The following is a 15,691-nucleotide window of genomic DNA, read 5'->3' as shown; positions in this document are numbered from 1 at the left end:
ACAAATATGATGTAGTTAGATTTCAGTCATGTAGAGAACACCCCCGCTTCACCAGTGCATCATTCCCACCACCAATGTCTCAAATCTCCCTCCACTCCACCCCACCTGTACTCTAGACAGGCTTTCTACTTCCCTCATCATTCACATTGTTATGATAGTTCTCAGTGTAGTTATTTCTATAACTGTACTTATCACTCTTTGTGGTGAGCTTCATGTTGTGAGCTGGACCTTCCATCCCTCCTCACTTTTGTCTCTGAGAATTTTTGCAACAATGTCTTTCATTTTTCTTAAAACCCATACATGAGTGAGACTTTTCTGCGTCTATCTCTCTTCCTCTGACTTATTTCGCTCAGCATAATAGATTCATTGTACATCCATGTATAGGAAAATTTCATGACTTCATCTCTCTTGACAGCTGCATAATATTTCATTGTGTATATGTACCACAGTTTCTTTAGCCATTTGTCCGTTAAAGGGCATCTTGGTTGTTTCCAGAGTCTGGCTATTGTAAATAATGCTGCAATGAATATAGGTGTGAGGAAAGGATTTTTGTATTGTATTTTTGTGTTTCTAGGGTAAATCCTTAGGAGTGGTATAGCTGGATCGTATGGGAGCTCAGTTTCCAGTTTTTGGAGGAATCTCCATATGGCTTTCCAGAAAGGTTGAACTAGATGGCATTCCCATCAGCAGTGGATAAGAGTTTCTTTCTTTCCACATCCCCGCCAACACTGCTTGTTCTCATTCTTTGTGATGTGTGCCAATCTCTGAGGTGTGAAGTGGTACCTCATAGTTGTTTTGATTTGCATCTTCCTGATGATTAGTGATGTGGAGCATTTTTTCATGTGCCTTTTGGCCATTTGTATTTCTTCTTTGGCAGTGTTCATTTCTTTCCCCATTTTTTGATGAGGTTAGATTTTTTTTCTTGTAAAGTTCTGTCAGTGCCTTGTATATTTTGAATATTAGTCTCTTATCTGATGAGTATTGGGTGTTAATGGCTCTTGTATCCTGAGTGGTATTTCCTTTGAGGTGCAGAAGCTTCTCAGCTTGGTTTTGGGCCACACCGGTGGTTCTCATGGGTTACTCCTGGTTCTGTGCTCATAAATCGCTCTTGGCAGGCTTGGGAAATCATATGGGATGCCAGGAATTGAACCCAGGTTAGTCCCATGTGCAAAGCAAATGCCCTACTGCTGTGCTATCTCTCCAGTTTTCTAAAGGAGAATTTTCTAAGTCTTTATCCTTCACAAATCCTGTCTCTGTTTTAGCACCAGGAACAGAGTCTAACCAGACTTCCTATTCTTCCTTTTTAATTCAATAAAAAGTTTATGTTTGAGAGGCTGGAGCAATGAAGCAGTGGTAAGGTGTTTGCTTTGCATGCTGCCGACCCAGGATGGACCACGGTTCGATACCCCAACAACCCATATGATCCCCCAAGCCAGGAGTGATTTCTGAGCGCATAGCCAGGAGTAACCCGGGAGCATCACCGGGTATAGCCCAAAAACAAAAAACAAAAAAGTTCATGTTTGAGAGGATGAAGAGATAGTACAGTGAGTAGTGTGCTTGCCTTGCACATGACCAACAAGGACTCAATCCATATGCTTCAATTCCATATGCAGGAGAGGGCTCTGAGCACAAAACCAAGAGTAATCACTGAGCAGAGCAAGATTTGGCCCAAAGTTTAAAATGTATATATTTGTTTAATTTATACACAGATGTTTATTTTATAATATTATACATTATTTTTAGAACACTAATTATTTGTCAGAACTTAGTACCCTATACAAAGACTCAGTAGTCGGCGGTTAATAACTTTCACATTAGAACTGAGGCAGGGGTTAAACAAGGAAGACCATTAATAATTATAGCATGTATGATGACAAGTGCTGTTACAAGATTGTATATAAACCACGTAGAAACCCCAGAATAAATTGAGTAACTCTAAGTGGTAAAGGAAATTTTAAAAGAAATTGAAAAACTGGAAATATAGTATGGGAATTAAGACACTTGCCTTACATGTAGCTTCTTCTGCCAAACCTGGTTCAGTCCCTGACACCACAGAAAATCCTCTGAGCACTTCCAGAAATAGCCTTTGAGTACCACCAGGTGTGACCTCTGTAAATAAGTAAAGTTAAGTTAATATTTGGGGCTAAAAATATATCTCAAAGGGTTAAGATCATGTGTTTCAAAGAGGGAGCCTGAGTTCAATCTCCTGCACCTCATAGTTCCCTGAACACAACTGGAGTGACCCCTAAACACTGAGTCAAGAATAGTTCCAAGGGAGGAGGGGTGGAGAGGTGGCACAAGTATTAGGGTATTTGTCTTGCTACATGCTAACTTAAGTCGGACTGCAGTTCGATTCCCCAGTGTCCCATGTGGTCCCCCAAGCCAGGAGCGATTTTTTTTAATTAAACAAAAATTTTATTTCCAAGCTTTTTAAAGATTACAGGCACAATATATCCATTAAAAGTGTCCCAATTTAAAGGCACATCATCAAACACTTGTGACATCAAGAATGCATTTGATCCCCAGCCATCCCATATGATCCCACCAGCCAGTAGCGATTTCTGAGCTCAGAGCCAGGAGTAACCCCTGAGCACAGCAGGGTGTAGCCCCCCCCAAAAAAAAACAAATGAGCAAATAAAAGAATGCATTTATGGGCCCGGAGAGATAGCACAGCAGCGTTTGCCTTGCAAGCAGCCGATCCAGGACCAAAGGTGGTTGGTTCGAATCCCGGTGTCTCATATGGTTCCCCCATGCCTGCCAGGAGCTATTTCTGAGCAGACAGCTAGGAGTAACCCCTGAGCGCCACCGGGTGTGGCCCAAAAACCAAAAAAAAAAAAAGAAAGAATTCATTTATGCTGTTACATATTCATTTCACTTTGATCTTAATAATTCGCAATGTTCCAAAGTCATATTTTAAACATTTTTAAAAGATGAGATAATAGTTCTTCTTGTTTGAAGTAAACTACAAAGTAAAGAAAAGTATAAAAGGCAAAGATTAAATTGGCTTCATATATAGATGGACAATCTTATTACCCTAGTCTTTCTTAAAAAGTTTACTAAGTTCCCATATAGTGTTTAAATTAAAAACATTTTAATTAAGAAAGTTTAAGATATCATTTGATTATTGAAGTCTATTTCTTCCTATTTTATGTCTCATTTAGAAATTGTAAGTTCACTAGAAAAAAAAATCTTGCCATGACACAAAAATCTTATTCAGGGGGCCCGGAGAGATAGTACAGCGGTGTTTGCCTTGCAAGCAGCCGATCCAAGACCAAAGGTGGTTGGTTCGAATCCCGGTGTCCCATATGGTCCCCCGTGCCTGCCAGGAGCTATTTCTGAGCAGACAGCCAGGAGTCACCCCTGAGCATCGCCGGGTGTGGCCCAAAAACCAAAAAAAAAAAAAAAATCTTATTCAGGAACAACAAATTATAAACATTTTAATAAACATTCCCCAAAATGTAAATATACAGTAAACAAAACATACATAATATTCCAGGTATACAAATACAGATAAGGTATTTGTCTTAAGTACAGAGTACTAGCCTCCCCCCCACAAAAAAAGGGGGAACAAAATCTAGGTCATTATTATTTAAATCTATTGTAGTTTTATTGGGTTAGGGTTAGGGCAAATTTCTGTATAAGTCTGGCTCTAGGTCTAAGTCATAGGAAATTTCTGAAATATCTTAAAGTAATTTGACGAGAGATAAGTGTTTTCTTGAGACTTGGAGGCAGCCATTCATTAATATGCACTGGAAAACATTCTTCAGCAAACTTCTTCTCTATGATCTTCAGAGTAAAGGACAGGATCTGGGCTCCTGGAAGGGGTTCCAACTTCCAGTTGGAACACCGATTAGCAGGGCATCCTTGCAAGCGTTCTGCATGCGGTACTGTTGAAGCTCTATGGCAGCCTGGGAGACCTTGATTCTTTCCAAGGCTTCCTGGAGCTTGAGCTGCTCCACCAGGCGCTGCAGGGTGCTCACACTGGCACCCCGGAAGACATGGCGGCTCTGAAGCTCCCTCTGGGCCGCCAGGAGCGATTTCTGAGTGCATAGCCGGGAGTAATCCCTGAGCATCACCAGATGTGGCCCAAAAACCAAAAAAAAGAATAGTTCCCAAACGCAATTGGATGTGACCCAGAACTTATTCCTTTCTAGAAAAGATTTGAGATTTGAGAAAATTAGTGAAGTTGCAATGCATTCCATGTAGGAATATAGTATAGTAAAGGAAATACAGTTCTATGTAGTTGAAAAGTGGCATAAATTGAAGGTTAAGGTAAAAGTTAAAATGTATAATAAGTCTATCACCATGTACTCTTATACTAAGCTAAGTAAATTCATTTTCACCCTGGGGAAATTGACAACTATTCAGGTTTTCTGAGCAGATATTTGAACATATGCTGACCAAGTTTTATTTTACTTTATTTAGACATCATTCATAAAACAAGAATGAGAATATAATAAAGAATAAATTAAAGAACAGAGGGGAGATAACAGTGAAAGTTCTCTATATGAAAATGAGGAGCCACTTCATCATAATTCAGTTTACTCAGTGAGAATTTAGTCGACTCAGTTCCCATTAGATATTCATCACTAATTCACATGGGCTTATGTCTCCCCAGATTCTTCCAAGAAGATAAAGGATGTATTGGCAGAATTCAATAAAGGCGGGAGCCTCAAACAATATGACCCACATGAGGTAAGAACATTTGTATTTCAAGATTGTTTTGAGAAAAAAATCCACATTTCAACTTTTTCATAATTTGATTCTGTTAAAAGTTTAGCTTACCTTAAAAACATGGTTTTCAGTATATTTCCTCATAATTCTCAAGGAGCCATTGGTATTATCTGACATTTTATGTTTTCCATGTCCTTCTTGCTGTCAAAAATATTATATTGTACTTTCTTTTCTTTCTTCTATTCTCTTGCTCTGGATTCTCCCGCCCATTCTCAGTCAACAACTGTATTTTCTACTTCACTGAGAAAATTAAGGCAATCAGAAAAGCTTTCCCACAAACTCCTTACATTTATTACTCACATTCTTTTTTATTTTTTTTCATTACTCACAATCTTAAACCTTTACCTTTCTCCTATACTGAGGGATAAACTCTTGATGTTCATATCTCAGTCCATACCTCCACCTGGACATTCAAGTTCATCTGTAGTCTATTAACAGGTATTGATTACTTAGTCATGCATTTATTCCCCATCTCCCTGTTTCCCTCTTTCTCCTTCTCTCATATACATATGCACACATACTATAACCATCTTTCTCCTATAGTTTTGTTTTGTTTGCTTTGTTTTTTTGGGTTTTTTTTTGTTTTCTTTTGGTTTTTGGTTCAGACCCAGCAGTGCTCAGGGGTCACTCCTGGCTCCAGGCTCAGAAATCGCTCCTGGCAGGCTCGGGGGACCATATGGGATGCCTGGATTCGAACCACCGACCTGATTGCAAGGCAAACGCCTTACCTCCATGCTATCTCTCCAGCCCCCTTTCTCCTATAGTTTTTTTTTTATCAACATATATGGTCATTTCTCCTATATTAAACACAAAAGATATTTATTTTCTGGTATCACTTCTTTCTCCAAATATCATCTCTTTTCTTTCCTCTCCTTCAAATCAAAACAGTTTCAGTAATTTGTCTAAAACTCAATGCTTCATTTTCTTAAAAGACCCACAATCGGGATCAGAGTGATAGCGCAGTAGTAGGGCATTTGCCTTGCTTGTAACCAACAAGGGATAGACCCTGGTTTGATTCCTGACATCCCATATGGTCTCCTGAGCCATCCAGGAGCAATTTCTAAGCACAGAGCCAGGAGTAACCACTGAGCAACACAGGCTATGACCCACCCCCTGCCAAAAAAAAAAAAAAAAGCCCCACAATCAGCATGTAGTCTCTACTCTTTTACTCTGATATTGGTCAAGAGAACCAAGAAACACCTTGTGGCTCAACTCAGTAGTCATTATTCAACATCTCACTGTATAGTTGGTCTTATCCTTTTCTACATTCTTAATGTGAGATTCACTGCATTCTCCTGATTTTTCTCTCACTCCTCTTCTTGACATGTCTGCATAAGTTCAAATGGGCATCTCTAACATGCTAAAAATGATCTTTTTATATTTCCCCTGAATAATTTGTTTTACAGCAGTCTTCCCTATTTCAATAAATGGCAACTTAATTCTTAGGTTGAATAAAAACACCTAAGTTTTTCTATCTAAAATATTGAGTCATCATCAGCTTTTTTATTTCCCACATTCAACTCATCATCAAACCCTTTTATTTCACAGTACACCTATGACCTGAGGCATCCTTGTGTTTTTCAAAGGCTACTGCAATAACAAAAATGGTATTTTGTTTCTGCTTTTTGAGTTTAAAAATGGGACAGAGTAATAATACAGCAGTAGGGTGCTTGCTTTGTACATGGCTGATCCCAGTTCAATCCTCAGAACCACATGTTCCCTAAGACTACCAAGAGTGATCCCAGAGCTTATCACCAAAGATGCATTACTGGTGTAACCCCAAAACCAAATAATAGTAATAGTAGTAGTAGTGGTGGTGGTGGTAGTGGAGGTGTTGGTAGTGGTGGTGGTGGTGGTTGTCATCATAGTAGTAGTAATAATATTGTAAATATTTTTGTTATTAGACACCTTGGAAAATGTGTTAAAACTAAAGTCTGATTATTCCACTGTTCTACTGAACCATACCTTATGTCTCCCTTCACACTCTTTTCAGAATAAAAGTCAAGATCACTACAACGTCCATTTACCTAATCTCTGATGTTGGGTTTTACTTTCCTCCCTCTCGTGCTTTTCCAACCAGACTGACTTGTTGGTGCTGTTAAACAAGCTAAAACTATGCTAATCTCAGCACCTCTGCCCTTGCTTATACTTTTCCTTGAATATCCCTTTCCCATTATTTATTCCCTTACCTCCTTCCAGTATTTCTTGACACTATTTATTCCCTGCTCTGCCATATTTTCTTCTTCCATGCTTTTCACCATCTGGCATGTAAAACATTTATCTTTCTATCATTCCCGATCCAAGTTTTTGTCCATTGCTATATTGTAGATGTAAAATTAAAAGCTTCAAATTTGCAAATGAGTAAATTAGACTAAATAATTTTTGCCAAGTGTCTAACATTTTACAGTACACTTAAATATTGGTGTTCCCTTTTGTGTTAGTAAGGTGTGTGTCACACTATAAAGTCAACACCATTGTCAACATATTACCTTAACTATTATACATTTTCTATTACCCTTTATTATTATAAAATGCCTCTTCAATTCCCACTCCCTAAAATAAGTTGGGTATTTTTTCAGGGAAGGAGCTGGTGCAATACTTAGTATTCAGAGACCCTGAGGCTACTTCCAGTGATGTTTGGCCAACCAGGCCTGGGGGTTCAGTGCTCGCCCCAGTAATATAGTGCTGCTCTGGTCAACAGCAGTGATCTATATCTAGTGGTGCTTGGGGGCCTATGGAGAACCTAATTGGCAAATCTGGTCCATGCACAGGTCTTACTTGACCAATAAACAACTGACTTTCCCTAGAATGGTTTTTTAGATTGTCTGTTTTGAGGTCACATAAGCAGTGTTCAGGGATTACTTCTGGCTCTGTGCTCAAGAATCATTCCTGATAGCTGAGGGGATTATATGGGTTGCCAGGCACTGAACCCTGATGAGCCTTGTACAAGGTAACCAACCCACCGTAATATCTGTCTGCTCCCTCCCTGAAATTCTTTCAACTCAATTTTTCATCCCTTTCCTAGATCCTTCTATGACATCATTCTTGATCTTACAAAAATGTCTGACAGAACAAACTAGGGGAGAGGCTGATCCCTTACTCATATAATCTTTCAACATTTGAGTCAGCTCCTTCTCTGCAGAGCACTGAGAGTGAGCTCTTAGAGTCCCATCCTTGAGGCATGCCTGAGAGAGGCTTTGAGGAAAAGGTGCAATAGCCTGGAGAATGAGACTGAAGGACAGCTGTCAGAACAGGAGCAATACTGAGCATACACTATTGCAAAGAACTTTCCTGAGAAGTCATGCCAAGAAGATGGCAGAATCAACAAAACTCCAAACCCCAACACCTCACTGCCCTCCTACTTTGCACCCCAGTTTCTAAAACACTTAAGCAAAGCTTGGCAGGAACTGCTATTTAGTCTGTGGGCCCTAGGGCTGCTGAGTGGGAGGAGAACAATTTGGTCAGAAGGGTGTGAAGGCCTGGGAGCTTTCCAAAGCAGGAAGCAGCTTGGCAGTTATGAACCAACTGCCACCCCCACCTCCATCAGGCCAGCCTCCACCCTTTGTGGGCCTGGCACTTCTGTGTCCCAGAGGAGGCCTGTCACTCTAATTCCATTCTCTCTCACAGTGGGCCTGACTTATAGTAGGTGTAAGATCTCCTCAACCGCATTGGGGAAACAACAAAGCTTTCCATTCTCATCAGCTTGATAGCTTCCTGCTGCCATGAAAACTCCATGAAAAGGGAGCTTTGGGAAGGGGGGTTACTGGGGAAAGTTTACAGAGGGAACTGAGGGACTCTGGAGAAAAGAGAAGCAGTGATGTGGGAAAGAACACTAGAACACAAACGAGAAGAGGGCAAGATTGGCACACAGCTCTGAGACTCACATGAATCCAGACACAAATTGCAACCTGCCTCCTGCCCTCTCACTTTGAGCAAGTGTTTGTGTCCTTAAAATTGTTTCAGCCACAATAGAGCATCATCAAGCCCATTTCACACTGCTGTTGCCAACTATGAAGTGCCAGGTCAATATTCTATGTAGCCTCCTGTCTTCTCAGCTTCGAAGAATACACACTTTCTCTACTCTAGCTGCAATGACAGCAATTATCCAACTTGTTCTTGCACACAAGTTACTGTCTCTGAGGGAAAGGAGAACTGAGCAATGGCAAACCCTAAAATGTTAACAATAGAGTTCAGGAAATTGGCAACAGGCCTTCTAGTCACTGGTTCTCTGGTTTAGGGATGCTTCATAAGCTTTCCACCACCCCCATAACATCAATCACTTTATTGAGCACTTTATTATCTGCTTGAAAAGAACTCACTCTCTTATGACCCAGCTGACACTCTGAAAGTAGCACACAGTCATATTTCTCTTAACATGATGTATATGGAGGGAGTGACAGTGTCTATGAGAGAGCACCAACATCTATAACAGATGCTGGAGCAGGAACATGGGACCAGAACTCAGAAGATGAGATTCTGGTTTGACTCAGCCTCTGCCTGGCCAGCCAGGGAAACTCACTGAACTCCAGAACATCTGTAGTTGACTCATTCCTATATATGGTATGTATTTCTAGGTTTATTCTTGGCCATTCTAGGGCCATAAATGATTATACATGCATTCAGTTATCATATTATTTTAAGTTTTAATAATTATTTTTCAGCTGTTTTCCTATGGTACACACCACTATTGCCCTCTATGGACATTTTAATGCATTTACTGAGTCTCTTAAAGGTAATGGCTCATGTCTCATTCATAATTCTCTATCTGTATACCACAAAGATTTAATACACACAGGTTAACACATTCATTTTTGTAATAATTAAAAAAGCCAAGGGTACTAATTAGAAACCCATCATCTATTAAGATATCAGCAAATGTTGTGATGGGGAGGATAAATATAAAGATGAAGTTTGACTACTACATTTGACTACTTTTAGTGATCTTAGGCTAGACTAGATCTAGCCAAAGAACTTGAATACATCTCTTAAAAATACATATAAATAGAATAAATAGTCATGAATGTAAGAAGACAGGAAACTTGGTGGGAAAGTATAACAGTTTGGGTACAGGAGTTCATGCCAGGTGGGAAGGCTGTGGAGGCAGAGAAGCAGAAGTATAGAATAGACCTGAGTCAGGAATAGTAAAGGAATGAGACAGACTAATAGCTCACAAGAAATGTGAGTACACCATTTCCTTAGTGGTTAGAGTCCCTTAATTTGGTAAGTCATTTATTATCCTCTTCATTATCCTCTGTCCAATCAGATCAAATTCCCTCCACTATGTAAAGGCAAAGTATAGAACATCCCAGCCTGGGGCTCAGTAGAGCCTGCAACATGAGTGCCCAACAAGAATCAGAGGACATTCCTCCTCTTGTTTATAGAACCAAGACGTTTTTTAAAAATCCAGAACTAATCGTGCACATGTTACCTAGCTCTTAGATCCAGAAATTAAGCTCCTAGATCTTCCATAAAAGACAAGGATCTAAAAAGCTATCATCCTTTTGGAAGGAGAGCCAAGATGCCCAACAGGATTTTATGATCATAGCTGTAATTCTTTACAAAAGCAGACCTGCCCCATAGATCTCAGAGTAACGCTTCTTCAGATGATTTCCAAGACCATCTGCTTAGTTGATGAAGAAGCTCATGCCATTACAACACAAGCCAGTGATGACTCACAGCCAACTGTTGTTGCTGTGGAGTTTTGCTGAGAGCAGCGGCACTTTCTGGCATGGTGGCTCCCAAACTTGAACCTGAAGCCAGCAGTGCTGAGAGATAGACTTCGGAGAGAGAGTCTAATTTAGGGTTTGCTTCAGTTCGTCCTTCTCTCCTAGGCATCCTATATTTTTTCCAGTGCCTAAAACCTTCCCAGGAACATGTTTTGAGAGCCGCCATACCAGAAACATACACCCCTCCTATCTTGAGGAAAAGTCAGTTAGGAAAGCCAGGAAGAACAAAGCCTGCCCCTTTCTCTTCTCCTCATTTTGAGACCTCATTGCTTAGGAATCAAATGACTTGGTAAACAAGCAGAAAATCAAGATTCCACAGAAAATCTGTTTCTCTCTCTTGTATTTTCTTTTTTTATTTTATTTATTTATTTATTTGGTTTTTGGGTCATACCTGGCAGCACTCAGGGGTTACTCCTGGCTCTATGCTCAGAAGTTGCTCCTGGCAGGCTCGTGGGACCATATGGGATGCCGGGATTTGAACCACCAACCTTCTGCATGCAAGGCAAAAGCCTTATTACCTCCATGCTATCTCTCTGTCCCCTTTCTCTTGTATTTTCAACTGCATCATTTTACATCTTTAGTAGAATTCCAGGGCACTGACCTAGTATAGTTTTTAGAGACAAGTCCTTCTCATGTGCCTGGACACTGTCAGAGCCCTCCATGGTACCCTCCACCCACAATGCCCAGACTCCTGTCTGACTAAATTGTTCTGGTTCTGTCTATTACCCATTTCCCACCCACAATAAGCAAAGTGTTCTCTCTCTTACCTCCTCCCTACTGATCCCCATCCATTTTCATTCTTGTCTTCACTAATCCTTCTACTTCCTTCTACTTCCCCTTCCTTGCCCTCACCTGTCAACTGTTGCTTCTTCCTCCTCTCTCTCCTTGGAGTATCTCCACTGACTTTTTCCATTTTTTCCTTCTCAGCCAATTAGCTATGATATCTTCAAGCTGTTCATGAGGTCATACCTGGAGATAGACCTTCCTCAGCCTTTGAGTACACATCTCTTTCTGGCCTTCAGCCAGAAGCCCAGACAGGAGAGCCCTGACCATCTAAAGGAGGAAGCCAACAGCATCGAGGCCTGTGGCCCAGGTACATGAACCAACACTCTCCAAAATAGAAGGGAAATTTGCAGCTCTAACCCACTAGCCATAGCACTATGCAAGGATCCCTTGAGCATAACACCTTCCCTTTGGGGTGGGCCTGGGAACTAGGGAATCAGGCCTATTTCCCTCACAAGCAGTCTTATTTGATGTATCTCTGTGTAGGAAGTAATCCTGCCACTCAGAACAGATGGTAGCATGGAAGAAGAGGAGGCACAAATTAATGTACAAGAGGGCATGAGAGGATTTTCATGGATAGAGCTTGCTTGGGTGGATGTCCAAAATAGAATTATCCTGGAAGTATAAAGATAGGGTAAGGATAGGGTCATTTTCTTTCAGGAACTTGGGTTATAATGAGGGAAGGATAGTTAACCCAGAGGTACACACAATCTTTTTTGATCCCAGGAGAAGATCCCCTACCTGCCCCCCTAAGAAGCTGGAGGCCATGGACTGGTAGTTAAAATCTTCTCTTTTTTCTCTAGATCCGAACATCCAGAATGAGGATAATGCTGCCAAGGCAGATGAGGCCTGTGCCCCGGACACAGGTAATTCTTTAGAAAAGAAGATTTAGGGGAGGCATGATAATAATTCATCCTTGAAGAAGAGTGAAAAACCTAACCAGAAGATGATTTTCCTTCCTCCTGTGGAAACCCACAACTCATATATGCTAGGATTCTAAACTGGGTAAAAGAATTTCTGAAGAAGGTGATTAAAAGTTTACGAGAGAGAGAGAGAGAGAGAGAGAGAGAGAGAGAGAGAGAGAGAGAGAGAGAGAGAGAGAGAGAGAGAGAGAAAGTTGGAAAGAAATGGGTAATGGGTCCAGGTCCTATAGTCAATGGTTGCAGCTGGGTAAGAAAAGAGGGTAAGACTGTTGTAATTTACTTCCAACAGCACTCAAATGCTGGGATTTTTTCCCTTTTATTTAAACACCTTGATTGCAAAGTTGCTTATGATTGATTTTTAGTATTACATTATCCACCACCCTTCACCCATGATATTTCCCACCCCCAAATATCCCCGGTTTTTCTCCCTCCCACCCCTTTGCCTGCCTCTGGTCAAATGCTGTGATTTTTTAATCACCTTGGAGAGGCAATGGAAAGCAGACTGACAGTGTCTGAAAGATCTATGTGTCAAGCATCTGTTTATTACATATTTTAGTGAGCTTTCAAGATCACACCACTTCACACATTGAGGAAGTGAGACTTCAAGAGATTCTAAACCTGTGTGTCCTGTAGATTTGGAGATTCTATCTAAAATTACCCAATCTTGGAGACGTAGCCATAGCACAGCGGTAAGGTGATTGCCTTGCACATAGACAATACAGGACGAACCCCGGTTTGAATCCCAACATCCCATATAGTCTCCCGAGCCTGCCAGGAGCAACTTCTGAGTGCAGAGTCAGGTGTAATCCCTGAATGCCACCGGGGTAACCCAAAACTGGGAAAAATAATAAAATAAAATTCTCCAATCTTAAAGCATCTACTCTTTCTATGCTTCATTTTCTCCCTTTATAACAAGAGATGATAATAAATGTTGATATGAAAGTTAAGTGTGAAAATACTTAGGACAGTTCTTAGCATAATAAATGTTCATTAAATATAGTAAACTATTGTCCTGGTCACCCTGCAGCATTTGACTTTTCTTTAAACTGATCATAATCGCCTAAGATCTCCTTGAACTTCAACCTTTAGTCTACAAGTTTCAGTTGGGCATTCTATTTTCATGGAAGGGCTTCAGAAACTCTCTTTCTTCAAGTTGTTCTTAAAGTTTCAAATACAGAACATCTCAGAGTCAAAATGTATTTTCTATGCCTTATAGTCTGGAAAGAAAAAAAATTAAGCCCAGAAGTGAATTTCAGCTCTTATAATATGACAGGAAAATAATTGAAGTTTTCTTGTTTCTTCCAAATATATGAGTAACAAGATAGAGAAAAGAAGAGATCATCTAGAAAGAGAAGATATCTTTTTTTTTTGCTTTTTTTTTGGGGGGGGGGCACACTCGATGATGCTTAGGGGTTACTCTTGGCTATCCATTCAGAAAGTGCTTCTGGCTTGGGGGACCATATGGAACACCAGGGGATCAAACCAAGGTCTGTTCTATGCCGCTCTGGCCCCAAGAAGATATCTTCTAATGATTTTAGTAGTTATATGTTTTCAGCTTACAGCCAAAGTGTAATTCAAAGGATACTAGTTTTTAGTGTTTAACTGAAGGACTATAGATTAAAAGCACATAATTGTTGTTAATTGTTAGTTTCTTTGGGACTATTGAAATTTGGCAAATACCAGGTTGATTGTGGAATACCAGAGAGCAAGGATTAAGAATTTTGATGCTTCCATGTCCCATTCAGGGACAGTAACATGGCAAGACTCCCTACCCACCTTCCTGCCCGCTCAACTATGCTAGATCCATGACTCTTTGGTTAAATGAAGTTAAGTCATAAATAAGTTCTAAATCTTGTATTGTATAGAGCAGACTTTTTATGACATACATTTTATGACATACATTTTTTTTTCCTCTTGAGGTAAAGGAAAGGGTAAAACTGGAAGCTTTGAGACTCTAAATAAGAAAATCAATAATGAAAAGCATCTGGCCCCAATTCTATACCAGGGGACTTTCTTGGGTTAAGTATCTACAACTTCAAGAGGAATACAAAATAGCTTTATTTAATTCACTGATATTCTGAGCTGAATTTGTTTCAGTTGCTCAAGTTTCTGAGGTAACAAGAAAGAATTGCATAGGGTACTGTCATCATGTGATAATGAGAATAGACTGTTGATGATGATCAATCCTAGAAGTTGGATAACTTATTGAACCACATTTGTTTACCATATCTATATTATTCTGTGTCTAAGAAAAACTCCAGAGATTTTTCTCTTGCATAGTTGATTTGTAGTATACTGATTTTCCTATGTCTAATAACTATCAGTCTCCAGTGGCCAAATCACAAAGGATGGTTATGTGACTGCTGTTCCTAGATCATGTATAATATTTATTCATATGCTTTTGTCATAGTATTTCAAGTAGAAAATTTATTTGCTGTATGGTCACCTTCCACATATGTCTCCATTAGATGCCCCTGTTTGCCAGAAATAAGAAAGCAGGGCAGTGCGATAACAAGAAGAAAGAGGAATCACCTTACATCAAACCATCTGTTGAAAATTCCAATCCTATATGTTGCTCAGGTAGAAACCAGGCTCTCTGCCAAGTTTGGGTTTTGTTCTGCTGCTTCTGAGGAGGGACCTCGGAGGAGAGATCTCCGAGCGCTGAGTCCTGTCCCCAGGCTGCATCATCCCGCCTCCCATCCCTCCGAAACAACTGTATGGGCCAGCGAACGGGGACCCGTGTGTCACATGTTGGGTCACATCTTGCCGTTAGTTCTTAGTGTGGAGGATGCAGCACACCCTCGCCATCACGGCAGAATTTTGACCCCCACTGAAAATGGCAAAACGCAATATGTGTTTAATATAGTATTGTTAAAATTAGATGCTTTTGTGTGAGTGTTTGTCTGTTTTGGCAGGTCACCGCGTGGTGTGGCTCTCTAACTCTCACAGTTTAAAATTTTGGCTCTTTGTGTCAACTTGTTCGCCAGCCCTGCTCAAGTCTATTACACTGATTTAAGGATCTGTCTTGATTCTAATACCATGATGTTATCATAATTATTGCCTTGTAATACAATTTAAAGTTGGGGAAAATGATGCCTCCCTTCTTTTTTCCTACGGGTTGCTTTAGCAATTCGTGGGTGTTTGTTCTTCCAAATGAATTTCAGGAGTGTTTAATCCACTTCTTTGAATAATGTCATGGGTATCCTTAGAGGGATTGCACTAAATCTGTACAATGCTTTGGGGAGTATTACCATTTAAATAATGTTGATCCTCCCAATCCATGAGCAGGGTATGTGTCTCCATTTCCTTGTGTCCTCTTTTATTTCTTGTTTTGTAGTTTTCATTGTATACATCCTTCACCTCTTTAGTTAAGTTGACACCAAGGTATTTGAGTTTCTGTTTTAGTATTGTGAATGGAATTTTTTAATGTGTATTTCTTCTCTATCATTATTTCTGTATAAGAAGGCCATTGATTTTTGTGTGATAATTTTGTAGCCTCCTACTTTGCTATACAAATCTATTGTT

The 15,691-nt window shown here is 40.1% G+C and overlaps 2 protein-coding genes across 2 annotated transcripts in view; one reads left to right on the top strand and one right to left on the bottom strand.

Moving 5' to 3' along the window:
- Positions 1 to 15,691, top strand: part of DGKG (diacylglycerol kinase gamma) — a 241,428-nt gene that overhangs the window by 56,902 nt on the left and 168,835 nt on the right. The window contains exons 3-5 of the mRNA XM_049775830.1: positions 4,619 to 4,695; positions 11,388 to 11,553; positions 12,047 to 12,109. Coding sequence (XP_049631787.1) covers positions 4,619 to 4,695; positions 11,388 to 11,553; positions 12,047 to 12,109 — 306 coding nt within the window. The remainder of the gene's footprint in view (positions 1 to 4,618; positions 4,696 to 11,387; positions 11,554 to 12,046; positions 12,110 to 15,691) is intronic.
- Positions 3,789 to 4,337, bottom strand: LOC126010895 (guanine nucleotide-binding protein G(I)/G(S)/G(O) subunit gamma-10-like). The gene is made up of 2 exons (XM_049774497.1): positions 4,320 to 4,337; positions 3,789 to 4,040 (listed from the first exon to the last, which is right to left on the bottom strand). Exons 1-2 carry the CDS (start codon positions 4,335 to 4,337, stop codon positions 3,789 to 3,791), a joined length of 270 nt encoding a protein of 89 aa, XP_049630454.1.

The sequence above is a fragment of the Suncus etruscus genome, chromosome 6 (assembly GCF_024139225.1).
Source record: "Suncus etruscus isolate mSunEtr1 chromosome 6, mSunEtr1.pri.cur, whole genome shotgun sequence".
Taxonomy (NCBI): Eukaryota; Metazoa; Chordata; class Mammalia; order Eulipotyphla; family Soricidae; genus Suncus; species Suncus etruscus.
Note: the sequence above shows the minus strand (reverse complement) of the source record. Positions and strands in the feature narration are given on the sequence as shown.